Here is a 27845-nt window from a genome sequence, read left to right as displayed (position 1 = left end):
TAGTGTAAACCACAGCTTTGTCTTTTATTTCCCAGTAAGGAGAGTAGGATAGGAACACACTGGGGTTTTTCTCTTTTTCTTTTTTTCCCCTGTAGAAAAGGCTTTTCATACTCTTTGTTGAGTTGAAAATAACAGTGGCCAACCATGCAGACAGCTTACCTTCAACTGGAGATTTCCAGGGCTGTCATGTCACCACAGTTCACAGCACTCCCATACTGCAAACAAAGCTCAGCAAGTACATTTATGGTGCTCAGCAGCTTGAACAGTTAGGGACTATCAGTCCCACACAAGTCTCTGTGGTTTTATCCCAATTAAGCTCTTAGATAAACCACTCTTTCCAAAGTATAGCTGGATGTCACTCACACCAGCAGGCACAGAAACCCCGATGGGTGTTTTTCTTCCTCATAATTACAGGAACATATTCCGTTTTTAATGACATGGCATTTCAAAATCACAGCAGTGGCCAGAGGCAGAAGGTTTTTTTGCCAGCAAGTGGCAGGCCTGTGTGACACCTGGAAGAGCACCACACCACAGGGCCGCTGAAACGCAGTATCACCAGGTCGCTCCAGACCAGAGGCTAAAAGACCGTCCAGTCAGTCTGTAGGGGGAGTCACTTCACTTCAGGCACTTAACTAAGACAATCAGATCAGGAGTATCATCTCTCTAGCTTCTAGAAGAGGCTTAGGGATAAAGACTCCAGATTTACATTAGGAATCCATTCAATACGCTGTGTGTGTGTGTGCGTGCACATGTGTGTGTAGTGGGAGTGAAACTGGGTCTTTTTGCTAATATATATATAGCAACAACTACAGTCCGATACTACTTTGAAGCTAGCAAAACTGTAACTCTTACCACTGCAAGAAGTAGCAGCTTCTCCAAGCTAGCAGCTACAGGTTAAATACTGACAAATTCATGATACTTCGGGAGAAAGCCGCCAAACTTGGTCTTACTGGCAAGACCAGCCTCATCTGGAAACAGCACACTTAACCTGCATGCCTCTGGAGCAAACCCTGCATGTACTGAAGTCAACAACAACAAAAAGTCCCGTATCTTCATCAGTCCAGGAGCAGAATCCAAGAGGAGCATTTTTGCCTCTGTACCAGGTTAAAACCAAGAGGGTCTGGCTTGAAACTCCCCCGACCCTGCTGCAGATCTGGACTCCCTCCTCGGGGCACGAGCCAAAGGTGCAGTTAAGGCTGCCATCCAGGTGTGCTGGAGAAGCCTGCCCAGCCCAAAGCAGGAGGAACGTCCTGTCACTCTGTTTCAACAACACAACCTTCTCCAGGGACACACACACACTCCTGCAGCAGGGGTGGAGGGAGGAGCAGGTCGGAAGAGCCCTGTTTCCTTGTTTCCCCATCTCCAGTTAGGAAACATTATTTTTCTGTAAAAGCTGTAGGTAACTTTCAGCCTGGAGTATCTGACTTTACCAGGAAATGGATTCTCCCTGAATCTCCTTTACAAGAAAAGCACAAGCACCTCTCATAAAGATGTTTCACAGTTAGCAGTGGTTGATGCTTGTTTCACTGCTGTTTATCTGCCTCCCTTACATTCTCAGTGCACTGCAAAGCAGATCATTTGGGATCAGCGAGACATGAGAATTACATCACACAAGGAAGCTGCAGCCACAGAAACCACTCACAGGCTGGAAAGAATGCCTAACAGCAAAAGATTTAAAGGACTCAGACCGTTTAGGTAAAAAAAAATTAAAAATAATATAAAAAAAGAAACAGAAGTGACTTGACCGTAGTGTAAGAGAACTATCCAGGAGAGAATGTGGCAAGAATGAAGGGCACTTGCATCCAAGAAATAAAAACAGAAAAATTGAGGATGGAGCTGCAAACTAGACACTTTCCAACGAGAGTTTCTTTGTTTGGGGGTGGGCTGGTTTGGGGTTTTTTTGGAAGAGCAACGGGCATTAAACACTGCCAGTGCTCTGAAACATCAACAGATGAACTCTCCATTTCTTGAAGTCCAGAAGCTGTCCCAGAGGGGATCCCTTAGCCAAACCCCAGTAGATGAGCCATACAGAGGTAAGCGCAGGAAAGCTCACAGCTAGCAACACAGAAAGTCAGGCTAGCAGGTTTGGCTGGCTGTGAACTGCAGTTATGCCTATACCGTAGTCTCTTCTTGCTAGGGTAAATCTGCCTGCTCTAAGCTCTCTTCTGCCATGGGCACACTGCTACCACTTCCAGAAACATCCAGTTTAAAACCAGTTCGCATACCTCTACCGTATGTTCCTTTCCAGAGGTGCAGTACACATACCTTTAGAAACAGTGATGTCTACGAGGTAGGAACCTGCTCAACTCTCAAAATCCAGGCAGCCAATTTTATGGGAAGGCGATTGTACCGAGTAGCATAGCAATTCTTGTCATTCCTATGACAGCAATGGACTTCTGCCCAGAGGCATGCAGCCTCCCTGACCAGTCCAGCTTGTATTTGAACAGTTACTACAATATATTCTTAAAAATTTTTTGAGTATTTTCTAGTCATGAAAAATTAGTCAACGCCACTCCAGAGGACTGAACTCCCTTGGAACATTTCTGTTTTTTCGATAACACCTTCTCCTGTGTAACTATCTGGCCCCCATCCTTGCACTGAAGGTGGAAGGCAGGTGACTAACCCATCGATCCTTTGGGCCTTTGCCAAGGTGACAGAAAACCAAAGTCTCAGTAGAGACTGAGCCGATCTGTGATGAGTAGAAGGGTGTAAAACCACTACACCCATTTGTTACAAGGGAATCAAACTGGTTTTTCATGAGGTGTCATTACAAAGCACTGCCAAAATGCCAGACCTCACCTTCCTAATAGCAGGTAGCAGAACAGAATTGTATATCCTTGACTATTTAACGCCAGAATACAATAGTCTCACCCATGGTCATGAAGACACACCTGCACAGGAGGTCAGGAGCTCTCAGGGCTGAGATAAAATGATCTTGTCAGCAAACGCAGGGCAAAAGAGAGGCTGTGGCTAAGTGCCAGCCTGATGGCATTGCTAAGACAGTAAAACAACATGTGCAATCAGGTAGCAGAAACACCTCAAACATGCTCTGTTGCAAGTACGGAGATGCTTATTTATTTCTCATCACCAGCTCAGCAAGCTTCCTTTGGGCTCTGAGGCAAACAAGTTGCTTTCCTTCTCCCATAATAAGGACCAAGTTGCACCATCACTTACATCTGTGGACCTGGCACTTTCTAAAGGCTTGCACAAGCATCAGCGAAACTTGGTAAACAACTCTCTCAAGGAGCAGAGTCCAGCCCACTCATGCCATGTTTGGCTCTGCAGTGCTAAAAGGTGCGGAAACTCATACCAGTGCTCGGTGATCACTAGCATCAGCAGATTTGAATAACGTATGCAAGGATCTACTGACTGAAAAGGTGCCCCTTTCACAGTTTCACAAAAGGCTGCATTTGAGCACTGTAATGCATCATAGGTCCCTGTATTTGTAAGTCACTGAAGGTACTGAGCTTTCACAGTGGTAACCCCATGCTTGTGTGATGCAAATGTTATCCTTCACCTGAAACCTCCTACATATCCACCTCAGGCTTGACTTAAGTTTGCCTCCATGCCTTTTTGTTCACTGGACATGCAAGATAATTTCCGACCTGCTTTTTCATCAATTGTTCCTCTTAACCTGTTTCAAGTAATTACAACGAAGCCACCCTTTTTCCCTTTTGGCACTCAGGTGTGTCTGGACAAGAGCTTCCCCCACGCTCTAAGGGCAAGACCAAAAGGTATTTCTTAGACTGTAACACTTCTCCTATGCATATGTCCCCTTTGCAATCTCTCTGTAACAGGGGAAATGGGGTTCTTAGTTACCTTAACTCCACCTAGAAAAGCACTTTTATTCCTCTCTCTCTTTCCCTCCCTCTCCTTTCTCTAGGTAAGCAACTGAAGATATCTCCTTTATCTCTCCCGCTGCTTGTCAAACCAAAAACAGTCTCAGGTCAGCAAAATTAGGAGCTGCAGCAAGAAAAAGCCAGGAAAGCAAAGTGAGAGAGATAAGAAGTTTGACGAGAGTGCTGTAGGAAAGTCTTTGAAGTCTTTAGCAGCTCCTGTTGAGCATTACTAAGAAGGACAGATTGCAACCGCATTTGACCCTAGATATTTGGAAGGAAATTTTGATAATGGCAATTTTGCTTTGTAGCCTCCTGCTTGCTTGCTGACGCACACACACACACAAGATACAGATTCCGAAGAGGTGGCATGACAAATAAATCACAGGCAGGAACATACGGAAGGATCTCATCGGCTTGCCCAGAAAACACATGATGGGACTTATGCAGGTGCTTATTATGATGAGAAAATGAGTTGAGAGGAGGCGGCTTGATCAGGGATAGAAGAGGCTATGGATAAAGCAAGGTTCCTACTCTGTTGTGGCCAGGGGTATCGGCACAGCAATGTCAGGCTCCAGCACAGCAACAATGCCTGTTTACTTCTGTTTTGGAAAAACAGAAGCTAGTCAGCCTGCCAGAAGAAATGCTGGGAACTGACCTAATTATATAGGGAGTACCAAGTCAAACCAACTTCAGCGTGATGCAATGCTTCTTTCCATGCCCAGCTCTGGGAAACTGCTCGCCCCCACACAAGCAAACCTCTGGTTTACCCTTCTTGTATTAACTGAACACGTGAGGGAAACCGTATTGCCTGCTGCTTTTTATCCAGCAGACTTGAACTTCCTGTGCCTCTTGTTTCTGTAGCACCTCCTGGTTGCTACCTTCACCTCTTACCTTGACAGTCCTCCAAAGACACGGGGAGATGAGTAACCCTCCACGGGAACTGCATCCAAGGACTGAGACACAGCATTTTTGGGACTGACTGAAGCTGCAAGGCAGATCTAGCTGGGAAATTTTGGCCATCTAGAGGCCAAAACGTGCTTTTACCTATTGTTTATGTTTGACTTCAAGTAATCGTAGTGCTTGCTCCTTTCACTCCAGTACAATCCTATACTCTCACCACCTCTCTGTTGAGGGCAGCGTTATCCCTGCTTCGCAGATGAGGAGCTGAAGCTCTCTGCTGTGCTACACCACGAGTCCCAAAAGCAGTACCATCTTTTCTGTGCAGCACTGCCTCTGAACTAGAACACGCTGTCCTTCAGGGCTTTCTGTACTTACCAGCTTGGATTTAGCAGCTACCTCTACTGCACATCGCAGAGGTGCGTCTGAATTGTCCATTTTCACAAAAGGCCATTCTTCTAGTAACGAGCCAAGAGTTTAGCGTCACTCGACTATTACATTACAAAAACTATAAGTGGGCCCAGCTTTACAGAAAGGAGCAAGGAACAAACATACGCCAGTCCTTCCTCACCCCTTAAAGCAGGTGAAATGCCTGGCCTTTTACAAAACCTTGGGAATAAAGCCATGTCTCTCAGCCAGGCGTGGTTTCACCACATGAGTGTTCTTTTTATATGTCACAATTTATTTTTCTTTTTAATATAGATGGGGCACTGGTACACCCTTACAGAAACAGTGAGGGAAGAAAGGGTCTTTCCATTAACAGTGAATTTGTGCCGGCACATTGATGCATCACATGGAGGTTAACACAGCTCAGGTCTTTAAAAGCAGCATCTATCTCCCGCTGAAATGGGATGTGGGATGACACAAGCAGATTCCAGAAAACCTAGGAACCACAGGGCTTTTTTTTGAACAACACACTGCTGAAAAATTGCACTCTAGAATTCAGGCTTTAAATATTTAACCCTATGGGGGTGGGGGGGAGGAGAAAGGGAAAAAAAAAAAAAAAAGGCCAAGGTCGCTGACCAGTGCAAACCAGAACTGTGTGAACTGGCCCAAGCAACTGGCTAGTATTTACTTCAAGATCAACCAAGGCAAAGGTTGGTAAAACTAGCTAGCTGTTAAAGCAGCAAATAAAAATTTCCAGAAAAAAAAAAAGCCCAACATAAAGCTCTCCAGAAAACAACCAGAAGTTAAAATAAAACTAATTTCTATAGGATTCTAGCAGCATATTGAGCTCCCAGATGAGGTTAAGGCTCACTGAGTGAGGCACTTCCCATACTTCTGAAACTTGAAACATCAAAACTCCTGGGGAGCCAGGAACTGGCACAGAGGGAAGTTCCAACTCTAACCTAAACTCTTCATTTAAAAACAAAACAGAACTGAAGCACTTAGAAAGATTATAGGGTAAAGTACACTTAATATAAATGTCAAACTAAACAGCTTGGTGAACATAGTATTATGATAACCATTTTCTTGTGGAAAAGTTTTTTTCACGTACTAAGTGGTCAAAGCAACAAAAATCACCATTACCAGCAATAACGTCAGACAAGATGAGAGCTTTGTGCAGTAGGATCTTCCAGCCAATGTAGTTCTTATGGGAAGTAAGTGAGCTATGGTAAAATAGTATGTGCTGACTGACAACAGCCACAGCAAAGACTTCTTCCCCCACAAAGGGAACGACTAAAATCCTGTTTATGCTGAGATGTTCAGAATGGGATCTGTCCTTTCAAAGATAGAACACAAAATTAGGAAGTCATCTCTTCTTGATTTATTTGGGTTATTTTTGAATAGAAATAGGCTCCTGCAGAAACAAAGGCACATGTTTTCTTACAAAGAGAGGCCTAGCATGCCTTTTCTCAGGTTTCCTTCTGATGCCTCAGTAAGAAGCCAAATCACCCACCAATCATGGAGGGACAAAGTTAGCTTCAATGATTTAAGAGATGGCGGCAGAACTCCTTTTTGGCATGTGCCTCTCTTTCATCGCTCTTGTATAGAAAAAAGCCAAACCACAGAGAGGAACCAGTCGTGAGAAGTATTTCATTAACCAGTCTGCACCTATGAGAAGAGGCGGCTGTTATCACCAGAGCAACAAAACAGAGGACAAGGGTGGAGAGAGAAGACGAAGGAATGCTGATGTGCTGGGTTGGGATTGAAGAGGGCACAGCAGGGTGTTTATTCATAGTCCATAGGGTTCAGCAGCTGTTTTGAAACAAGAAGTCACATCAAAGAAGAGAACTGTTAGAACAGCTCCTACATGAGTTTTTTTCAACCCAGATAAAGCCTTCTTGATAATGGTGAGGAGGAGGAGGGACTTCAGGAAAACTCCCTGTTCCAGAGAATGAGTGAAACTTGCTTCAGTGTTCATGTTAAGATGTCAAAGCAATTACAAAAATCAAGTAGAAAAAAATCCATCTAGGACTTCTCAGGCCTTAGCCCGGCGTAGGTGGGGGTAGCTCTGCAGCGTCCTGTCTATTGCTTCATCCAAGCTCACCACTGGTTTGTAGCCCATGTCTCTTTTGGCCCGTTCACAGCTATAGTAGTGAAACGTTCCAGCTAATGCTACCCGCATAGGGGTAAAAGTGGGCTTGATGGTGACCAGTGGACTTAGCAGCCACAGCACTAGAGACAGGAACAGGGCCAGGTAATATGCCAGCCAATAGGGAATATGGTACTTGGGAGGATCGTAGTTCAAGCCAGTCAAGATACGGGACATGAAAGCCCAGAAAGGAACTGGTTCATCATTTGTGATATGAAATGCCTGAAAGAGAGGAAGACAAAAAGCCAGATGATAAAATCATGATGGTCTTTACAAATTTGTCTCTGTGATGGCCTATCTCGTGTTCATGCTGAGGAGACTGACGTCCCTGACTTGACGGAGAACACATTTTCATGAGAAACTGCTTTGCACTAACCACCTCTGTCTGAAAAAAGTGATCAACCCCTTTTTTGCTAAGAAAGCCAGCTACTTCCAACACTCCAGAGATTACTCATAAATGGTCAAACAAACTGAATGACACAACACAACGCAAACACATTCAAGCATCCTAGCTGTATGTACAGTGCACGCCCAGAGCACGGTGGTGCCATGAAAATCTATAAAAGTTTCTCCTGTTCTGAACTCTATCATAAAAGCTAAATAACTATGTTTCTTATGTACGCATCTTGGCTGCCCACAATTCTGCCTGGATTTCCTTTCACAAGGAGTTTCATAGCACGAAGTTAAAGCATATTCATACATCTTAGCCCATGTGGTTGCACACAATGGTCACCAGATGGGCAACCGTTCATTATACCCACAGACAGAAAAAAATTGACCCGTTCGTGCGTGCTAGTTCCACTCATCTCCAAGACAGATGTTCAGTACAGACAAAAATCAGCATGAACTACAGAGCGGACACACGGAGCCAAGCAAGGCTTGCAGATGAAGTTCGGCTAGGGGACACCCACTCCCCTCCTTACCTTCCCACACAGGGGAGAGTCTTTCTGAAGATTTTCTGCAGCTAGGATGTGTCCATGGACCACGTTTTCCACATAGGTGAAATCTACCAAGTTCTTTCCATCCCTGCACAGACAAAAGGAAGAAGTTTAGCCCTAAGGCAAGTTAGGCTGAAATCCGCCTGTGGCACAAGGAAGGACTTCCACACAAGATATATTTATTCCAAGTTTCCTCTTCTCCCGCTCTCTTGTGCTGTAACTTCAGGCTATACCCTGTCAGAGAGACGAAATCGCTACATATTATTTCAGAGACAGAGGAAAGGCTGTTACTGTCTCAGCTCTTGCCAAGGCCCTCCAAGTTTACACTCCTGCAACAGTACCATTTTTAAACCCCACCAGGTACCAAGTTTCTAGGTGTTGCAGATCCTACAGGTCTCAGAATCAGCAGAGTGATCCACAGAAGCAGAAATATTAAAACACTGCCATGTAGGCTTTTTAATTGCAAGAACCTCAAATACCAGAAGTGCATATTAATTAACAGCAAGTAATCTGAGCTCTCTCATATTTAAAAAGACAGCTCAAGCTATGTCAGCTTTCCCCACTGATATTCTTTTTGCATTATGAACACTTACCATCTGAGTGCACGAGTCCCTAACACAGAAGGATTTTTAAAAAAAGAATCCTGGATCACAAGTGAAAAATTAAAGAAATGTACTTTTTTCCATGCCACAACAACATTACTGATTTAATATTATTCCCTTCCAAAAGGGCTTTGTAGGTTCAGCATCAATTTTAACAAAAGCTATAAAATGACTGAGCCTTGCTCACCCTATTATGAACTTCATTTTGCCACTCTTAGCGGCTTGGATGAGGATGGGAACCAGCTGAGGGTCTCTAGGACCAAATATTCCATGGGGACGAACAGCAGTAGTGAAGAAATTGTTGCCTGGGTCATTCGCACTGAGCACTTCCTGTAGGGGGAAAAAAGATAACCAAATCAGGAGAGAAAGGCTGGGAAGAAAAATACGGCTTAGTAATATATTCCAAGATCATCACTAAAGGGCGTGGGTGTTCCCCCATCTCTTTGGGAAGACATCAGCGGAAGAATTACTGTCCACCCGTATCTTTACAAAAATCTTCCTCTGCTCCCATCTCTTCTCCCACTTCTCTTTAAGGGGAAAAGACGACAAAAATCTGTTTTCATTATTGAACACTTAAATTCACAGGCAAAGGAAGGGAACTCTTCGCCTCTCTCACTTAACACCATAGAAACCAGAGGAGCTTTGGAAGTTCCTTCACTCCATGAATTCTTTATGGACATGCTGGAGAAAAGAAGGACATTAAGCAATTCAATCTCTGTCTCTCTCATCAGTCAATGGAAGATTTCCATCACGGGCCTTCTCGATCTCGTTCAGAAGGAGTGTGATCCCATCTTCCGGGCAGCACCAAGTGCTAAGCAGATTTAGCAAGGCATCTTTGAAGATTTAATTCTATTGGGAGTTTCCAAACAACATGTTCTACTAATTTTTAACAGCTGCTGGATTTTCTATTAAAAATCCAAGAACAACACATACAAATAAACACTGAATACTTTCACTGTTTCACCCAAAACAAAGACATAATTACAAGCATATTGGGCTAGACTTGATTGCTGCTCATAAGCTTCCACTTTATTAGTCCACTTTACTGCAAAGTGGTTATGCTTGCGAATGAACAAATGTTTTTATGCTGCATTTTCAATTAAGCTCTTTTCAAGGAACATAAGAAATATTCTTAAAAGCTAATACTCGACTTTAGAGGACACACTGTCAGCTTCAGTGTGGAAGCAAGTCTAAATTCTTCTTGCACAAAAAGCGTAGATTCTTTCCACAGCTGAAATGCAAGCCACTGAAAAAAGTTAAAAAAAAATGTTTGTTCGCTTTGATTTAAAACATTGTCATACCATATTTAAACCACAAATACTGCAGCATTAAGAACCTGAAATAGAACAGATACTGGTGATCTGCAAATGTCCAAAATAGCGGACATTCAGATGTAGGGGAAATTTTTAAATCTTTTTTAACAAGAACATTTTCAGTATATGGCCAATAGCATTAGCTTACAACAGGTTATTAGGCTGGCATGCTCCTTAACTCAGTCCACATCTCCATCTCATCTTCTCCTTCTCCAGTGACTTGTTCACAATCCCAACTGTAACTCCAGGCTGCAAATCGGGTAAATAGGGTTCTGAAACAGCCTTCCAGTAGGAGCAGAGAAGGCAAAAAACTCCCCTCAACTTCTCTTAAAACAAAGCTGGATCAGATAAGAAATGGGATTATCACACGGCTCTTGCAGCGAAAGCAACATCTCTGCCAGTTCTTTTATTCTTTCTCTAGAAACCACCTCTGTAGTGTAACACGCTATTTCGTTCAACTTCCCTGGTAATTTATGCCACAGCTTTATTTTTATTCTCTTTTTATTAAGTGAATACACTACTTTGGAGTTTCACCAGCCAAGGAAGACATAACAGAGTACTTATGTATTTGGACTGCTAGACAGCTGCTAGGAAAGCATCCCCTGGACCAACCCATCAGCATGCCTCGGGAAAAGGATGTGGGTCACTTGCGAAAGACGCAAGCGGCAGCCACCTGCCATACTTCTCTGTAGCAGAACAAACGCACTAGCCTCCATGCTGACGATAAGGGGGCTAACATCAGACAGATTTGTCTAAAAGAAGGGAATTTTCTATTTCAGTTATACTCTGAAAACTCTGGCAGGCAGTGCTACATATGCATGATTGTGCGCAGATTTTCTTTGCAGCTGTAAGAATGAGATACTTCTTTTTAATGAAAGAGAGATTCTGGAGAACAACAGAGATCTGTTCAGTCTTGAAGAGTCTGTTGTGTCCCCTAGGGCATGCCCTACTTTTAGAAGGGCAGTTTTAAGCATCAAAAATAACAACGTTAACCATATGATGACAAATACCTTCTCCTGTAGGATCTTCGTCTCTGTGTAATAGTCAATAGGTTTTTTTGCATAAGGGAGGTCTTCTGATCCATTTTTTATGTCTGTGCCCTCAAAAACTACACTGGCACTGCTAGTTAACACCAGTTTCTGCAATAGACATGAAAGAAAACAGTTGTTTAAAGCCTAAGACAAAAGGGTCATTATTTACAAAGGCTGAGTAAAGACAATAATAATGTTTAATCAACTGGTTCTACAGATAACAATCTAAGTCTAGAAGAACATGGGCTAACAGAAGACGATCTGAAACTGCAGGTAAGAAAACTCCCACTCTTTTAATTGACTCTGTCACATTGTTTAGTGCTACCTAAAGTAGATTAAAACATTTCAACAAACATCCACAGCAGCCAGTCAAGGGGAAAACATCTCCAGGAAAATCAGAGTGCCCACTCGGCTTGGCACATTTTAGCACTTAACATGCAATGAGTGTTTTTAAGATATATTTGCTCATCTTGATTAAACCAAAAAAGAATTCTTATCTTGGATGTTCTTGTTGGATAAAAACGTACCCTGGTGGATTCAAAACAGGAAGTCAGTGATGCATCTGAGTAATCAAAAACATGTGGCTTTAAACAAGATCTACATTGTAATAGAAAGATGACTAGATCCAACAAGTTCCAACAAGACTTAACTCCTTGCTCTGACAGAATCCAGACTAAGCCTGAAGGTAAACACCGCGTGGCCCATTTCCTACAACAGCTTATTACACAAGGTGCTGGGGGGGGAAACCCCAACAAACAACAAACTGTGGGGCTGGGAGTCCTATGTGATAGACATCATGTAATTCTAAACATTATCACTTCCGTATTTGTACACGGACACTGTGCAAAATGCATGCTTTGGAGGCCACATCTCTGCCCAGAATAAGCAAGGATCTTTACATGCATTGCGCTTGAAAATTTGCTAAGAATTTAAATGAAAACTCATGTGATATCAAAATAACATAAGGAGGGGAAAAAAAAAAAAACCAAACAAAACCACAAACCCCACAACCTTGCCTGAACAGCAGCCTGGTTTCCTCTGGCTCTTTCTTTTGTGGGCAAATGACTTTCTAAACCAAATTATACCGAGATTATGGCACAAGTGTGTTCCTTCTCATTATATGTCAAAGAATTCACATAGGTAATAGATGCCATGAGTACTTCCACTGCTGGAAAAGCTACCTTTAGAGCCATTCCCTTATTAAAGCATGAAAGAATCCACTTATCAGTCGTGGTTCTCCCATGGGTGATTCCCAGACATCTAGTAGGACAAATTTTAACAGATGCTTTTCCTGCAGTCAGGAAGATTGCAATGTGTAGGTTTTCTGTGGCAAACATGGACTGAGCTTACACCAGACACTAAGCAGGAGACCAACAGAGTCTCTCTCTCCTACTAATTTTCACAGAACAAGTGGGAATTCAGTATCTCAGAAACCTTTGCCCCTCTATCAAACTAGATTGAAATTGATCCATGCTGCAATTTTTATAAAGTCACATTAGTGTCTTATAGTCTCCACATGCTTTTCTACCCTTACCTGCACTCCAGCTTCTTTGCAGGCTTCAATGACTGCTTTGGTTCCCATAAAATTCACCTTATAAAACAGTTCCCTGTTGTCACTTGAAGGTGCTGGTGATGCACAATGAAATGCCACTGACACACCTTGTAAAGCTGGGAGCAAAGCCTAGAAGACACATCGCATGAGACAGCAATGAAGCAACAGCAATAGTGCCTACTCAGACAGAAAAAAGGAAGGAAATAAAACACAGTTCTTTTTCTCATGGAAACAAAACCACTAAATCTCAAGTCATGTTCCTTCCATAAAGGTGAGCAGCTAGCGTAGAATTAGCATCCAGGATCTTCACAATGTCCTCTTCTTCTCGCTAGGCAAGAACGCACTACATCATCTTTTCTTTCCAGAGAAGAACCTGGGAACCATCTGAGACCTGGAGGCTATCTAGACTTAACTACTTGCAATAGTCTCAAGTGCGGGTATAAGACTCAAAGTTACCTGGAGATAGGAGTTAGAAAACTCACCAAGCAGCAGGTTTAACAGCCAGCAGTACCCCATGGCACTGTCTGTGTTTGAGATGACTGTCATAAAGCTCTGAGACATGATACTTTATACTGGTGGGGAGACGTCTCTTCACATTGCATACAAATGTTTTTGCCAAGGCTCACACGCGTGACTGAGTTAAGGCAAGAGGGCTTAGCATGCCTTAACTGTTAGGAATAATGCATTCTGCCGTTCTCACGCAGCTGAGGTTAGCTAGGAGAGCACCCACATGCGATTACCAACAGTGACTGTAATTAGACTGTATATCTGAGCTAACAGTAATGCAAATCATAATACAGAAACAAATTCTGTTCTTTTCAGCTTCAAGCAGACGTCAAGTATATTTCTTTAAATGTTCTAGAGCAGGGTTCCACAGAAAACTGCTTAGGCTACTGACTTCACAGGGAAAGGTTGGGGGACATATCTACATATCCTTTTACAACCTGTGCAATGCCTTCAGGTGTTCTAGTGCTTCAGGCAAGGCTCGGTAAGCTGTTTGAATGAGCATTTATTTAAACAGACATCCTTTCTATCTATCCATGTCATGTACTGTTGTCAGTCTGTACCTCTTTGTCGCAAAGGTCTCCCAGGAAGAACTGCACTCTGTCATTGTCAAATCTCTTCTGAATATCGAACACGTTGACCGCGTAACCCTTTACCAGGAGCTGCTCCACCATGTGCTGGCCTAAGAATCCTGACCCGCCGATCACCGTACATTTCTTACCAGCCTGCAGAGACAGGGAGAAAAGCTCTTTAGCAAGCAGACATACACCGACAAACCGCGCAAGTAAACTGATCTGAACTTCCCGAGATCTCAACGGGTTGGAATTTTGCACAGCTAGTCAGCAGCTAGTTTAATTGGAGGAGCCTAAATTCAGATCTCAAAAGACTCTTCAATATGTCTGTGCTATCACGGTAACTTAGAAGTTCAGACATGCTAATGGTCCACACTGCTCACATGCTGGTTTGTATGTGGCAGGACTCTGCCTCATAACCAAGTGGCTCACGTAGCAGGGAAGAAAAAGAGGACTGGCTTTGACAAACTCTGCCCTGATGGTAAAGCAAACAGAATTTGCTTCAACCACATGGCACAGATAATTCAGAATACTAAAACTGTCACCATTAGCAAGGACAAAACCATTTTCAGAGCATGTGAAACTTAGGCTTCTCCAAGCTAAGAAAGTAATCAGGTAAAGGCAAGGATTATCCTTTTTAGCTAGTCATTAGTTCTTCCTTTCTCTTTTTAAGCTTTTTAAAATGAATAGCTAGAGTCACTAATTAACAGATTCCAGTCTGGTCGCTCATCTAACTGGACTGAGACTGAAGACCTTACCGCCAACACAGAACATACAAGCAACGAGTCTGAGGAAGCTTTTGTACAAAGAATGGTCTGTCCTGGTTGGAAATAGATTTGCTCCTTATTGTTGCTAGACAAAACCCCACCTCTGCAGTTATACTATTGAGCTGGAGGGAATATTAATCCAGTGAAACCACACAAAGACAACAATTGTTCAGAAGTTTCTAAGTGCTACATCCTTAAACAAAGGTTCTACTGCAAAGTGTCAATTATCCACAACAACAGAAATTAGAAGAGTTCACTGCAGTTGCTCAGTTACATTAAGGCATAACCAGTTATTTAGAATGGTACATGCAAAGTACAGTCTGATTAAAATAATTAAAAAAAAGTTCTAATGGGTTGGCCCAGTGGTCTATTTGGTTTTGATGGCTGCAAGAGAATAGACGACACAGAAAGAATATGTGAGTCTAAGGACTCTCTGCAGTTCACTCTCCTTGTACTCTCCCACTACAAGAGTTTTGCATTTGCTTTGCTTGTCAGCTTCCTGATTCTCTAAACTCCGTCACATCCCTCCCCTCTGTGGCATCCTCTCCCTGTTGAGGGGTCTAGCCTTTTCAGCTTCTCCTCAAAAGCCAGTCGCTCCATTCCATTGGTATTTTTACTTGCCTTCCCCTGTACCCTCTCTCATTCCAGTGCGTTCTTCATAAAATGAGAGCACCCGAACTGCACACTGCACTTAGAGGTGCTGAACCAAAGTTTTACAGCGGCAGAACGACGCCCTCTGTCTGACTCTAAACATCAGAATCATTTTCTACCAGGACAGATGAGATAGCCCAGGTTTTTCTGTACGATAGTTCTCCACTCACGCAAGTATAAGGACAGTATTCTAACTGGTGATGAGAAGCAGACTATTTAAATAATCTTTAGTGCACGTTTATAATATGCAATACAATCTAGTACACACACCTCTTGGGAAAGTACTAAATGAACCAGCTCAATGAGCAGAATCAGTGTAACAGCAGCTAACAGTGCTGCACCTGGATTAATTAGCTGTTTTAAATAATGGAGGTAGAAAGCCGGGCTATGCATGATTATATTGATTTTAGGATATGAATTACTACCTATCTAGTGTTGTGCTGTGAAGATACAACAGCTTGTTCATGCTCTCTAACATGATGCTACATGTGGGTTTGGTTTTTTTTTTGGTTTCTTTGTTTCCTAAATATTTGAGATTCACTGGTCTTCCATACGCTTCATATGAATTAATGAGAAAATAGTTCAGAAGATAGAAATTTCTCTACAAACAAGAGCCACAGGTAATGCAACAAAACAGCTTAATAAATTGTAGTCCTAAGAGTAATGTCCAAACACCTCTCTGAGCTAAGCAAAATGTTACTCCTTCAATATTCTAACCTCCTGTTTCAATGCATTAATCACAGAAAGAGGTTACCATGGTCTAGTAGATCTCAGGGACCTCAACTAGGCCTTTACCGGCACTACAACATGGAATAATGTTATAAGGCATGTAGAAATGATCCTGGAGTAACTAAATCTCCAGACCAATTGATTTTGCAGCAGACAAAGCCACTGGTGTTCTTGGGGGGGTTGGAGCATTCGTAGTTCCTCTTTGGAACCAAGGGCAGCAAATGATTCCTTGGAAAATTCCCGTTTCCCCTGCCAATATCTCTAGAGTTAGTATTAATGCAGGAACAGTCTCATATCTTCCCGAGTAATGTCCAGAACAAATATCTATGAAAATATGTTTCTGCAAGACAAATCTTCATAAAGCATCATTTAAGTCCTCAACTTACCGATCTGAGGCGTGTCGCCATTTCTCGGATGATTCACTATCAACCTGATTCCTTTAAAAAAGGAGAATATTATTTCATTCACAATACAATACTTTACTTACACGTCATTAACACAAAGCAAACTTTTTTTTTAAAACACATTTCTAGTTATAGAAATCAAGGTTTGAAGCCATTATGCTAAAGCAGAAGCATGAAAAGTGAGCTAATTCTCTCTGCCCTGCTGAACAAAATAAGCAGTAAAGAGTAACAGTGACATCAAATAGCTTTCTCAAAGGCATAATTTTAATATAAAAAAATACCTTTGATAACAAAGGCACCATCTTATTTTAGCTAGTATTAGCTTCATGCACTTCCTTTAAGTCTGAATATTTATACTGCAAATAACATGAACACAATTACAGGTTCTGGCAATGTCCTCTTCAAAAATATAGTTGCTCAAGGGTGTTAGGAACAACAAAATAAAACTGAAGTTCAAGCATTTCAGCAGCACCATGCCTGCCTGTTCCATAGCAGCAGACACAGCACAGAAGAAACGCTGGCACTCACTGGTGCCTATCAGTGAAGAGAGGGGAGCCAGTGGTGAGATTTTCCAAGTTTTCACATCACAGGCTGTTGATGCCACCAGTCTCACTAAAATACGCTCTTCCTCCCAGCAACAGCAAACAAAATTCCCCACTCAGCTGGGATCCTACTGTGCAGCGTATAATTGAAAGACGGAAAAAGACAACATGCCTATTTAGATCTGTTTCCAACATAAAGACAAGCTGCACACAAAGACTTCTGATTGCTTCACAGTCACTTTAAACCATCACAATGATAAACTACTGCTTTAGAGGCTGATTTGATTCTCTTTATTCCTAGTCAGTGCTTCCCACTACCTCCTACTATTCATGCGCTGAGATAGATCAAGCCTATGACTAGCTGAAAGTTAACCATTTTCTGCCTGGGTTGGTTTTCAGCCAGAGCAGCTCTCTGACCCATCTCACTTCACGAACACTGGGGCCAACACAACTGGATGAGATCCAGGAACAGCTACACCAATGCGGCTATAAAATTATCACAGCACGATGCCTCACACAAGCAAATACATCTGTTGGACTGGCTCACTCTGCAAGCTACACAGTTTAGCACTCTTCGTTTTTTATTTTTCTGAAAAGCCCTTTGAAATAGCAAGGAAAAAGCCAAAAAAGGCAGCATTGGTGCCTGTTCAGCCAGGAACACCAAGCTGGTTTGGAAGTGTGGGCACAGGGTGATCCACTCTCCAGTTGCCCCCTCTTCTACCCCCACATCTTCCTTAACACAGGCCTTACCCCTCTCTAAAATGCAATTTATAAACTGCTCTGTCTCCAGTTTCCCTCCAGCTCTTTCAGGCCCCCCATCCCAGAGCACCCCTTCAGCCGCCCTCCACACACCCCCAGCTTTCCTCACACGCCACTACAGCCTGTCCTTCCTCACACCGCCGCCCTCCTCGCATCCCTGCAGCCTCCCCTACCCCCAGCACCTCAGACCCCAGCTGCCCGCTTCACACCCGCCACAACCCGCCCTCTACCCCACGTCTCCTCACACCGCCCGCACCTCCTCCTCCCCTCAGCCTGCCCCTCCACACACCCCACAACCTTCCCCATGCCCCAGCCCTCCTCACAGCCCTGCAGCCTCCCCCACCCCCAGCTCCCCTCCCCACACGCCCCACAACCTACCTCACGTTCCCCCACAGCCTCGCCTCCCCTACCCCCCCCCCCCTTAGCTCCTCAGCCCCCACAACCTACCCCACACCCCAGCCCTCCTCACAGCCCTGCAGGCCCTGCTGCCTCCAGCCTGCCCCTCCACAGCCCCCATGACTTTCCTCACAGCCCTCAGCCGCCCTCACCCCGACCCCTCCTCACTCACCGCACCTGCGGCGCCCTCACCCCTCCGCAGCCCGCCCTCACCCCCGGCCTGGCTCCGCCCCCGGCTCGAGCCCGCCCACCAATCGGCGCGGACGCTTCCAGCGGACCCCGCCCACTCCACCGGCTCCCGCCGCTTCTCCTCCCGCGCCCCCTGGGCTGAGCATCGCGCTAGCCGGCTGTCGCTCGCTGATTGGCCCGCGGCCTCCCCCCTTCGGCCAATCGCGTCGACGGAAAGGAGGAGAGGCTCTTCTCCCCTGTCAGTCGCCCCTTGGATCCGCCCCAGCTACGTGTTGGCCAATAGCTATCGCCTAAGCGCCTCCCGCGCCCGGCTCTCCACCAAATAGCAGTGAGGGTTGCCATAGCAGCGGCGCAGGGGCATTAGCCAATGGGAAAGGGTGGTATTGAGTCTCGGCCTGTCAGGACTGAAGCTGCCCTAAGGCACCGGCCGCCGGGATGGTGAGTGCGGCCCGGCCCGGCCCGGTGTGGCGGGGCGCCTCGCCTCGCCTCGCCTCGCCTCGCCTCGCCTCCCTCACCGGCGGCGGGAGGGGGCCTCGAGCCCTGCGCTACTCCGCTCCGGCTTCCCGGCGCCACGGTCGCGGGCCTGCGGGGGAGGCCCCTGTCAGCCCGGAGCGGCCCCGGGGCCGCGGTGTGGGCTTGGGGGCTGAGGCGGCCGCTGACCTACGGGCCTCACCCGCCCTTCCCGGGGCGGCGCGGCGCCGCGGCGGCGGCGGCCTGATCCTCCTTTGCTCTTGTGTTGCTGTGCCAAGGCCTCCAGCTTTAAGAAGCCCTCGCTAGGAGCCGCCTGCCAGAGGAAGAAAGCGAGTCCCAAGCTGGAGCTCACTGAGGAGCAGAAGCAGGAGATCCGGGAGGCTTTCGACCTGTTTGACACAGACGGCAGCGGGAACATAGATGTTAAGGAGCTAAAGGTAAGAATTTTCCTAGGGCTAAAAGCACAGTTCTACTGAGGCTATAAAGTAATAGGAGCATAAACGCCTAAATGACCTTAAACAGGAAAGGAGAGATTTTTTTCTCCCCCCACCCCCCCCCCCCAGCATAAAACCTTGTTGTCAACAGGTACATTTTTCTCTTTAATTATAGGTCTGTACTGCTGTTATCAGGTGTCTTTAGGGCTGGGCTGGCCAAAATACATTGATAGTTCTGTATTTTCTGTACTGTCTCCTTCTCTGTTAGTAAAACATCAAAAAGGGTCCGTGCATATTAAAAATGTGGGGTTTTTTCCCCCTCTTATGTGTTGTTGAGGATTGCATGCTTTGCAAATCAGGTTATCATAGAATGGTTTGGGTTGGAAGGGACCTTAAAGATCATCTAGTTCCAACCCTCCTGCCATGGGCAGGGACACCTTCCACTAGACCAGGTTGCTCAAAGCCCCATCTGGTCTAGTGGAAGGTATCCAAGCTATGGAATGCACCAATATGTTATTCATTTTCACGCTTTTATTTATTACAAAACATTTTCAGTCCCTCCTCACCCCTGCCCTTTGGGAAGAATAGTAATGAATAAATTAGGACTTCTTTTGCTTTCAGAATTTGCCCTTCCTATTTGCTAGCTGGATGTTTATATTACTTAAGACCATAGGGAGGAGACCTGATTTCAAACTTGCTGCTTGCCCCTTTATCAAAGGAGGAAAAAGTAAAATGTGTAGCTGTGCATGCATGTGTCTGCAACTGAAGGCATCCTTGGATATGCTGCTAATAGGAGTGTTGTCACAAAGGGACACAAAGTGTTTGAATTGTGTTTGCCCAACATTGATTGAAAAAGACTTTTGTCACTAGAATGACAAATTAACTAATTTAAGTTCCCTGTGGCCTACCATCTTAAGACCTTCCATGTTTGTGCCATCAGATCAGGTTGTTAGAGTTCGGTAGAGTTGCAGGTATGATGGAAACTTCTTTCATGGAGTCACTTGTCTTGAAGTTATTTTGTTGAGACACTTCTGGGTCTTCCATTTAGCCATCTTGCTTACAACAGGGCCTGAAATAAGCTTTTTTATTATTATTATTATTATTCAGTGTCTTCTTTCTCATAGCAAAGGGAATACTAGTAGCAATTCCCTTGACAGGAATAGAATAACATTCAGTTTTCCACTAGCCTTGGAAATTGCTATCCACAGCACTGTGTGACAGTTTGGGATTTTTCCTTCAAAATACTAATCGAAGTGGGACTCTTATGCTCTGAGTGCCCATCACAAGAATTTTAAGAAGTATATACCAAAATAGGCATGCTAGGACTTTATAAAAAAATCCAAATTTTCTCAGAGGAAGTGTTTCTCCCAAGACTCTGTTATATAGCCTTACCCTCCAAATTCTTGCCAGTTCGGAGCTGGGGGTGGTGGATGCGATGGTAAGAATGTGTTTAGGAAATTTCTGAATTAACTGAAGGACAGCTCCAGAATATGAATGGTTGCATTCCTGTTTTCTGCATCTTGATGTGCCCTTGTGTGTAGAGAAGCATTTCTCTAAGTCTGCCCCTTACCTTGCCGTTTTCCTTGAGACACAGACTGCGTGTTTTAACATCATGTGGTATAAAGTTCAACTTTTTTTACCCCCTGTGGTTTTGTTGATAGTTTTGTATGATTTATAAATTTTTTCTGTCCTTACAGGTGGCCATGAGAGCACTAGGGTTTGAACCTAAAAAAGAAGAGATCAAGAAAACGATATCAGATATCGATAAGGAAGGAACAGGAAAAATCAGCTTCAGTGACTTCTTGGTAGTGATGACACAGAAAATGGTATGTAAATTTTAAAAGTCAAAGTGAAAGCAATTTTGAAAATGGCTGAGTACCTTTCATCTCCTTTTGGTTTTAGTGGAAGATGAAAGCACTATTTTAGTCTTAACAACAAAATATATAAAAGTTAGAATTGCAAGACAGGGACTACCCTATCTCATTTTTCAAGGTAAGGTTGAAATAATTATGTCATTAACAAGTTTCTTTAGCAATCAGTTTTGTGTGTGTGAGAAAAGGGAAAAACTGAAATCAAGGTTTTTATCACAGATTAAAACCAGTTCTGGCCTGCAGAAAGCTGTCGGGAGTATTGACACGTGACATGGATGACTGTGTAGCAATGCACTGTGTTTTCTTTCCTTGAGTTTTAAGATATTGACAGATGAAATCTCTGGTTTTAAAAATCTTTAAAAATGTTGAGTAAAACCAGATATTTAACAGTGGAAGATCTTGATACTGAAATCCCAAAGATATCTGGCTAGCTATGAAAGAAAGAAAGTTCCCTGAAACCCTGAAGTTCAGGAAGCATGGCTGTGCCTCTGTCTGCCTTCAGCTTTTGTACATATACTTCCTGCTGGCTGGGCTTCTTTAAATTTGCTCCTAAGAGAGTTTCTCAGTCTATCTAATGCTTGTCTTTTCTAACTTTATTTTGAGTGTTACCTACAACATAACCGCTACTTTTTTTCCTTAAACTTACGCTTACTTCTTTAAGGCTGAAAAAGATTCCAAAGAGGAGATTCTCAAAGCTTTCAAACTCTTTGATGACGATGAAACTGGCAAAATCTCTTTCAAAAACCTCAAACGTGTCGCCAAAGAACTGGGGGAAAATCTCACGGATGAAGAGCTGCAGGTTTGTACCTGGTACATGAAACCGTATCGTACACAAACACCCACTGTCTGTCTTTGTGTATCGTGAACATAGAAGGGTCCAGATGACGCTGTGCCCGTTGAATAGGAAGGCAGTCACAGAATGTTCGTGTATGACTTGGTTTCATATTTACATGTGTTTAAAACCTATGTAAATAGTCACAGTCTAATTCTCCTTCTGTCTGGAGAGCTGAGCCACCTCTGACTGGTCTGCTAAGCACTAGAGCTAGCGGCGAGAATAAGGAATGGGAATCTCTGTCTCGGTGGGGGAAGGAAGCCCTCTCAGGGTCGGTTTTTAGGTAAAGGCAGCAGTCTCTCAGTTTTAGGTGCTGTCCTTTAGCGTCCTGTGGGATCTTTACGCTTGAACCGTTCAGAAAATCTGCCCCCTCTCTTCTGGCAGAAATGGATTCTGAGGTCAAAGATGGGTTAAGCGTACATGGCTGTCGAAATTGTGTCGGTAGAATTGCGGTTTTACGGAGTTACGGAGATCTAAAAGGAACAACTCTGCTCCAAGCACTTTGTTTCTTCCAGGACAGTTCCTATAATACATTTTCCATACAGATTTTTGTATAAATATATATATAAAAACATATTAGTGTCTGGTTTAGTAAAGATTTGGTAGCATAGTAGGTCTGACGTTGAGCTAACACTGTCCCCTCCAATACAACTTACTAAAAAGTGGTTCTAATTCTGAATTAATCTAATAATTCTAATCCTAGTCTAATCTGCATCTAATTTCTGAATACAAATATCTTTCAGGAAATGATCGATGAGGCAGATAGAGATGGGGATGGGGAAGTGAACGAGCAAGAATTCTTGCGGATCATGAAGAAGACCAGCCTTTACTGAAACAGAATTCTGTTTATTTTTGCACGTGTATATATGTTGGGTAGGTGCCTCACTTTTTTACAGTCTTTTATTTGAGACAGCAGAAAATATAGGTCAATATTTTTTTTTTTTTAAGTGGATGATCTTGAACTTGTGTTTGTGAACAGTTACCAACTGCTAACCTGTTTACATGTGGCAACGTGGTTGCTTGTTTGTGCTCCTAAGATGTTTACACCCTTTGTTTCTGATACACGGATCACATCTTTTGGTGACAGTATTCAGATCCTTCTCTGACTAAAAACGATGTGTCAAATGATTACGGTTTGTTAAACAGAGGACTCAAAACCAGGCAGTGTAAATCTCTATTTCCCAGCAGTTGAAGTTTTTGGTTTAATGTCTTGGTTTGGGCCCAGCTATAGTGAACTCTTTATATGACATATTTGCAGGGATCAGCTTTTTATATTCTGTCTTACCGTGATTATCCCCTCCCCCTTTTTTAGTATGTTCTTTAAATTTAAAAAAAAAAAGTAAGTAAACAGACTGCTGCAACTTAAGGAACTGCTGTTCGGTTCATGCATTTAAGGAAATCTCTTTGCAAAAGAACAGGAAAGTTACCAGTGCTGCTGATGAATGTCTGCAGGAATGTTCACTGGCTGCAAATATAAGATTGTATTTAAAATAAAGCGTCTTATTTTAAGCCGTCAGGGCTGTGGGAAGAAGTATACAAACACTTCAGATACCGGGCAGGACAGGGCATACCCGGCCTCTGCAGGCCTCGCCACCGGGCCACCAGCAGGCAGGGGGCCGGGGGCGGGGCCACCCCGCGACGCTTGTCCCGCCCTCCAGCTGCGTCTCAGCCAATCAACCCCCGCGCTTTCCCTGAGGAGCAGGAGCGCTAACCAGTGAGGAGCGTGGTTGTACGGAGCACGGCCGGCGGTGGGATGGTGAGCGGGGCGGCTGGGCCGGACCTGCCTCTCTCCGCACAACGCCGGGGCTCCTCAGCGCGGTCTGGCGCCGGCCCGGCCCCGGCCCCGGCCCCGGGGGCTGCCCTGCGGAGCAGCAGGGAGCCAGTGCTCGGCTTGTCCCGTGCCTGGGAAACCTCCCTCAGAAACGCCTCAGGCGGGGTAGGGCGTTGCTGAGGGAAACTGGAGGCGGTGGCTCTGTGGGCGCCTCCGAGGAAGGACGGCGGGAGGGACGGGGTGGCTGCGGCCGGTGCCCGTCCCTCCGCCGGCCCGTCTGAGGGCACCGGACCTCTCTCTCCCTTAGGCTTCCAGCAGCGAGGGAGATGCCGCCGGGGGCAGCTCCCCGACGGAGAAACCAGCCCTCGCGTTCCCGGTCAGCGAAGAGCAGAGGCGAGAACTGCGAGAGGCCTTTGAGTTGTTCGATCCTTATGGCTCGGGCCTAATAGATGTCAGCGACTTGAAGGCAAGACGCTGTAAAAATGCAGGGTGTTTACTGGTGAAAACAAAGGCTGTGAGGTTTAGTGACTCCTCACTTGTCCTCTTTGTCCCCCCATGAAGCCCCACACAGCTGCATTGCTTCTTTCACATGCCTCTGGGCTGTGGAGAAGAAAACCTCGTTGGGAACGAGAACCTCTGGTCACAGTGAGCTTTTAGGAGGTGAAGTTGTTCTGCCACTCTCATCTAGAGGCCGCCTACTTTCCTACCCTGGTTGCGAATCTCCTCTGTCATGTTTTCATCAGTGCACCAAGATAACGTTAACCTGTGCTGCAGGGACTTTGTTTAGGCAGGCCTGAAGGAAGGCACGGATGTGCAGCATATCCTTCATAACCTGTTTCACATGTGGAAAATGATATTATTGCAGTGTTGCAGTTGTACTACCGTGTCTGCAGTGGGAGTTTATAACAGCATGTAGAGCTTGTCATCGCTCTGCAGCTGATAGAACTCAGCCCGGATTAGTAGTGGGTTTAGGTCCTTTTTCTGTGATGCTGCAGAATAAATCTCAGGAGTCTCCTACCCTGTCTTTCTTCACAGTGACCCCCATCCTCAAGAAGTTGAGGAGGAATGACATTTTGCAGGCAAAATTCTCTAACAACCCCTGTTGTCTAACAGCCTTTACAAACACCGTGCAAGTTTCTGTAGCTGAAGGGTGTTCAGTCTGCTGCTCTTCAGGCTGTGTTTGCACAGTCTGAGTAACCCAGATCAGAAGCCTCGATCCCCTCAGGCTGATAGAAATGACACAGTTGCTTTGTTACCACAGTTGCACTTGGAACTTGAATTACTGTAGTCAAACAGAAATGACCAGCAGTAAACATAAATGTTGGAAATGGGGCTAATCATTTACGAGCACCTGATTAACGCTGCTGCGGAGCAGCGACAGAGCAATCGGTGTTTGCCACCTATTGCTTTTGGACCGCTTGCTGTGCTAACAGACTTTGCTGCCTGAACTCCGACTCGTTACGCAGCCATCAGTGGTGTAAGGTTTGTGCCAGCTTACTAACCACGTATCCTTAGGAGGGACGGAAGACTCCCTTCTTGGCCCTTGCTGACAGCTCTTCACTGCTAATTTTTTACAGCCTCGTACTACTGATGTTAGACAGCTACAGAACCTTGTTCTCTAGAGGCAAAATGGTGAATGAATAGCTGTTGATGAGAAGTTGGGTTTTTTTCACCGCTTTCATGTACCTGCTTGTTTCGAACATCTTTCTTTGTTTCTGTTTGATTTGTACACCAAGACATTGGTCTGTTTTCTCTTTTGGCAGATAACTGTAAGGGCTCTGGGCTGTGAATTGGGGAAAGAGGAGATGAAGAGAATTGTCTCTGAATTCAGTGAAGAAGGGTCAGGGAAGCTAACCTTTAAGTCGTTTCTGCAGGTGATGACACAGAAAATGGTATGTGAGCCCAGCTGGTTACAAAGTGAAATTCCTCTTGCCTAAGTTTACGATGCAGGTAGCCACAGTAGATCGGGTCACTCGGGTTCCCTGCAGGGGAGAAACAGGAGTGTTTCAGGAGTTTCATCTGAGCTATTTTAGAGATCTACCTCTGGGTGAATTGTCCTTACCCCTCCTGCCTCTTTCCGTGAACTATAGAGGGAGCAGGATGGCTAGTTCAGGTAGAGACAGCTGCATCTCAGGAGAAATCTCCTTCCCATCCCGAGCCCCCACTTCCCTTCCTTAAACCTTTCCGCATGAAATTTCAGTTCTGTCTTTGTAGTCACAGAGCTACTTATCTTCAATTCAAGACAGCGGTGAGCAAATGTCATATCTCAGATGAACAATTCACCATCTGTAGTGGAATCATTCCTCAATACCCACTGACAGTGCCAGCACCTCCTGCAGGCAACAGCCACTCAAGCTCGTGCAGTGTCCGAAGAGCTGCTGTTCGATACCAGCTCTTTGCTTCATGTTCCCTAGTCCTCATCGCCCGTCTGAGATTCCTGTGGCTCAAACACCTCTGTATCCCCTAGTGCCTGGCTGCCTGCAGCCATAGGCTGTTCTCAAAGAGCACCAGCTTGCCTGGTTCTGCCTCTCCCACCCTTCCGATTTCATTGCAAGGCTTTGTGGGCTGCCTGGGAGGCGACTGGGGCATAGCTGGCGTGGCGTCAATGCGATCGTAGTTGCCAGGGTGTGTATGCACGGGATGCATGCTAAGAGTGCAGTGAAGATCTCCATTTTCCCCCTAGTTCGGTCAGAGCCCACACCTAACTGCAGGCTTGTGTATACATTGCCTGCGTGGGAAGTGAGTAAGGGCAGTAAGAGCCAGCATTGGCCTGGCTCACTTTTGAAATAAAAGAAAGCTGTAGCCATTGGATCGTTCTTGGCAGCTGCTTCCTCCTCCAGTAGTAGTGCTAGTCCCCCTCATCCTGACAAAGCTTGGCCAGGATATTCCGGGCCAAGTCCCCATGCTGCTCAGACAACTTCTCTTGGAGCTTTTCCTTTAATATACAGTTATACGGGAGGGGAAAGGCAAAGGTGAAATAGCAGCAGTAGATAACCCTCTTCTATGGCCATGTTTTCCCCAAAATGATGTCTTGGATTTGATTGCAAATGTTTGCTGGCTAAAGTGCCTGACTAGGGATTGCAGGGTGGTATGATGTCACGTTTACACAATGGCATTTTTCATTTCCTTGCTAAGGCGGAACCGTGTTTGAAAAAGGAGATCCTGGAAGCTTTCAAGGTGTTTGATTGTGATGGCACTGGCAAGATCTCCTTTGAGAATCTCAAGGTGGTGGCTAGTGAGGTTGGGGAAGACATCACGGATGAGGAGCTGCAGGTTTGTGAAGTACAAACATATTCCTCTCGTGCTCTGCTCAGGGAGGGAGAGGAGTGTCTTGCTGCGAGGAAGACTGGTTGGGGGATTGTGCTGTGTTGCTTTGCAACGGACACGATCTCTATCTCGCTTGGGCCTTGCCCGAGACCTTCGTTGGTGTTTGCACTTCGTCAGCGTCCACCCTCTCAGATCCAACTTAACCCGGTCTCCAAATCTTTGCTATCCCACAGGAGATGATTGCTGAAGCAGATGTGGATGGAGATGGGGTCGTGGACAAACAGGAGTTCCTACGGATTCTGACACTGACCGACCCATAACTACAGGATTTTCTTTTTTTTCTCCCATTCTCATATAAACAACTAGTTACAATGTCACTTTTCTCCAGCTTCCTTATTTCTTCTTTGTTGCTTTTCTTGGGTGGCCAAACACACCAAAATATTGTTCATGTTTCATCTTTGGGGTTGACTTTCCTGCTCCACTAGTGCAAGCAGTTTTCCGCATCCCAGCAAACAGTGTTGTTACTAGCTTTGTGTCTGCGTGGGTTGGATCCAAAGTCAGAGATTAATTCAAATTCTTCAGCCAGTGCCTGGAATTCTCCCTATTGTATTTACATCCCGTAGCTTTTCAGCCTATCTGAAAAGTTAGTCAAAACACTCTTCATTTCAGAAAATCCTGTATAACTCTCAAAAGTTAGTGCTTAGCTCAGAAACTTCTGTACCTTTCCTGAACTCCTGCGTTGTGCAAAAGACGAGAGTTCAAGGGCTTGGGAACAATTACTTTCCGTAAGGTAATGAACAGCTTAAGCTGTGGATTCCCCTTCAGAAGTAACAGTATGGGAGAAAACTGTGCAGCTCTGAGGCCTGGTCTCCCATGGATTTGTGCTTCCATCCTAATTCAATGCTGATTCAGACTGAATGTTACTCTGTGGTTGGGGTACTCGCCCCAGTTCTCTATAGGGGATTGTCGAAGGACCAA

At 44.9% G+C, this 27845-nt stretch overlaps 3 protein-coding genes across 4 annotated transcripts; 2 read left to right on the top strand and 1 right to left on the bottom strand.

The window, feature by feature from the left end:
• Window positions 1-5750: 5750 nt before the first annotated feature.
• On the bottom strand, window positions 5751-16360 carry NSDHL (NAD(P) dependent steroid dehydrogenase-like). Its single transcript, XM_050901806.1, has 7 exons — window positions 16318-16360; window positions 13776-13937; window positions 12691-12837; window positions 11136-11264; window positions 9000-9142; window positions 8196-8298; window positions 5751-7494 (listed from the first exon to the last, which is right to left on the bottom strand). The coding sequence occupies exons 1-7, from the start codon at window positions 16336-16338 to the stop codon at window positions 7159-7161; spliced, it is 1041 nt and encodes a 346-aa protein (XP_050757763.1). The 5' UTR covers window positions 16339-16360; the 3' UTR covers window positions 5751-7158.
• Window positions 16361-18619: 2259 nt separating this feature from the next.
• Window positions 18620-25394, top strand: LOC127019537 (centrin-2). Of its 2 annotated transcripts, XM_050901626.1 has the most exons (6): window positions 18620-18659; window positions 18971-19129; window positions 20824-20952; window positions 21659-21796; window positions 22573-22702; window positions 25364-25394. In XM_050901626.1, the coding sequence occupies exons 1-5, from the start codon at window positions 18657-18659 to the stop codon at window positions 22660-22662; spliced, it is 519 nt and encodes a 172-aa protein (XP_050757583.1). In that variant the 5' UTR covers window positions 18620-18656; the 3' UTR covers window positions 22663-22702; window positions 25364-25394. The 2 variants fall into 2 exon arrangements, with proteins under 2 accessions (XP_050757583.1, XP_050757584.1); XM_050901627.1 differs by lacking the exon at window positions 25364-25394 and having other exon boundaries at window positions 22573-22719.
• On the top strand, window positions 22696-27238 carry LOC127019810 (uncharacterized). The gene is made up of 6 exons (XM_050902040.1): window positions 22696-22702; window positions 23545-23585; window positions 23908-24066; window positions 25364-25492; window positions 26736-26873; window positions 27101-27238. Exons 1-6 carry the CDS (start codon window positions 22696-22698, stop codon window positions 27185-27187), a joined length of 561 nt encoding a protein of 186 aa, XP_050757997.1. The 3' UTR covers window positions 27188-27238.
• Window positions 27239-27845: the final 607 nt, after the last annotated feature.

This window comes from Gymnogyps californianus, chromosome 9 (assembly GCF_018139145.2).
Source record: "Gymnogyps californianus isolate 813 chromosome 9, ASM1813914v2, whole genome shotgun sequence".
Classification (NCBI taxonomy): Eukaryota; Metazoa; Chordata; class Aves; order Accipitriformes; family Cathartidae; genus Gymnogyps; species Gymnogyps californianus.
Note: the sequence above shows the minus strand (reverse complement) of the source record. Positions and strands in the feature narration are given on the sequence as shown.

What these genes read in the sequence shown, in the direction of transcription:
- NSDHL (XM_050901806.1), bottom strand. Translation starts at nt 16,338, where the DNA reads ATGGCGACACGCCTCAGATCG. An exon ending in TGGCGACACGCCTCAGATCG is followed by an intron (nt 13,938 to 16,317) that starts GTAAGTTGAGGA and finishes CTGTCTCTGCAG; the next exon opens with GCTGGTAAGAAATGTACGGT. An exon ending in GCAAAGAAGCTGGAGTGCAG is followed by an intron (nt 11,265 to 12,690) that starts GTAAGGGTAGAA and finishes TGTCTATTGCAG; the next exon opens with AAACTGGTGTTAACTAGCAG.
- LOC127019537 (XM_050901626.1), top strand. An exon ending in TAGATGTTAAGGAGCTAAAG is followed by an intron (nt 19,130 to 20,823) that starts GTAAGAATTTTC and finishes CTGTCCTTACAG; the next exon opens with GTGGCCATGAGAGCACTAGG. An exon ending in TCACGGATGAAGAGCTGCAG is followed by an intron (nt 21,797 to 22,572) that starts GTTTGTACCTGG and finishes AATATCTTTCAG; the next exon opens with GAAATGATCGATGAGGCAGA.
- LOC127019810 (XM_050902040.1), top strand. An exon ending in GCACGGCCGGCGGTGGGATG is followed by an intron (nt 23,586 to 23,907) that starts GTGAGCGGGGCG and finishes TCTCTCCCTTAG; the next exon opens with GCTTCCAGCAGCGAGGGAGA. An exon ending in TAGATGTCAGCGACTTGAAG is followed by an intron (nt 24,067 to 25,363) that starts GCAAGACGCTGT and finishes CTCTTTTGGCAG; the next exon opens with ATAACTGTAAGGGCTCTGGG.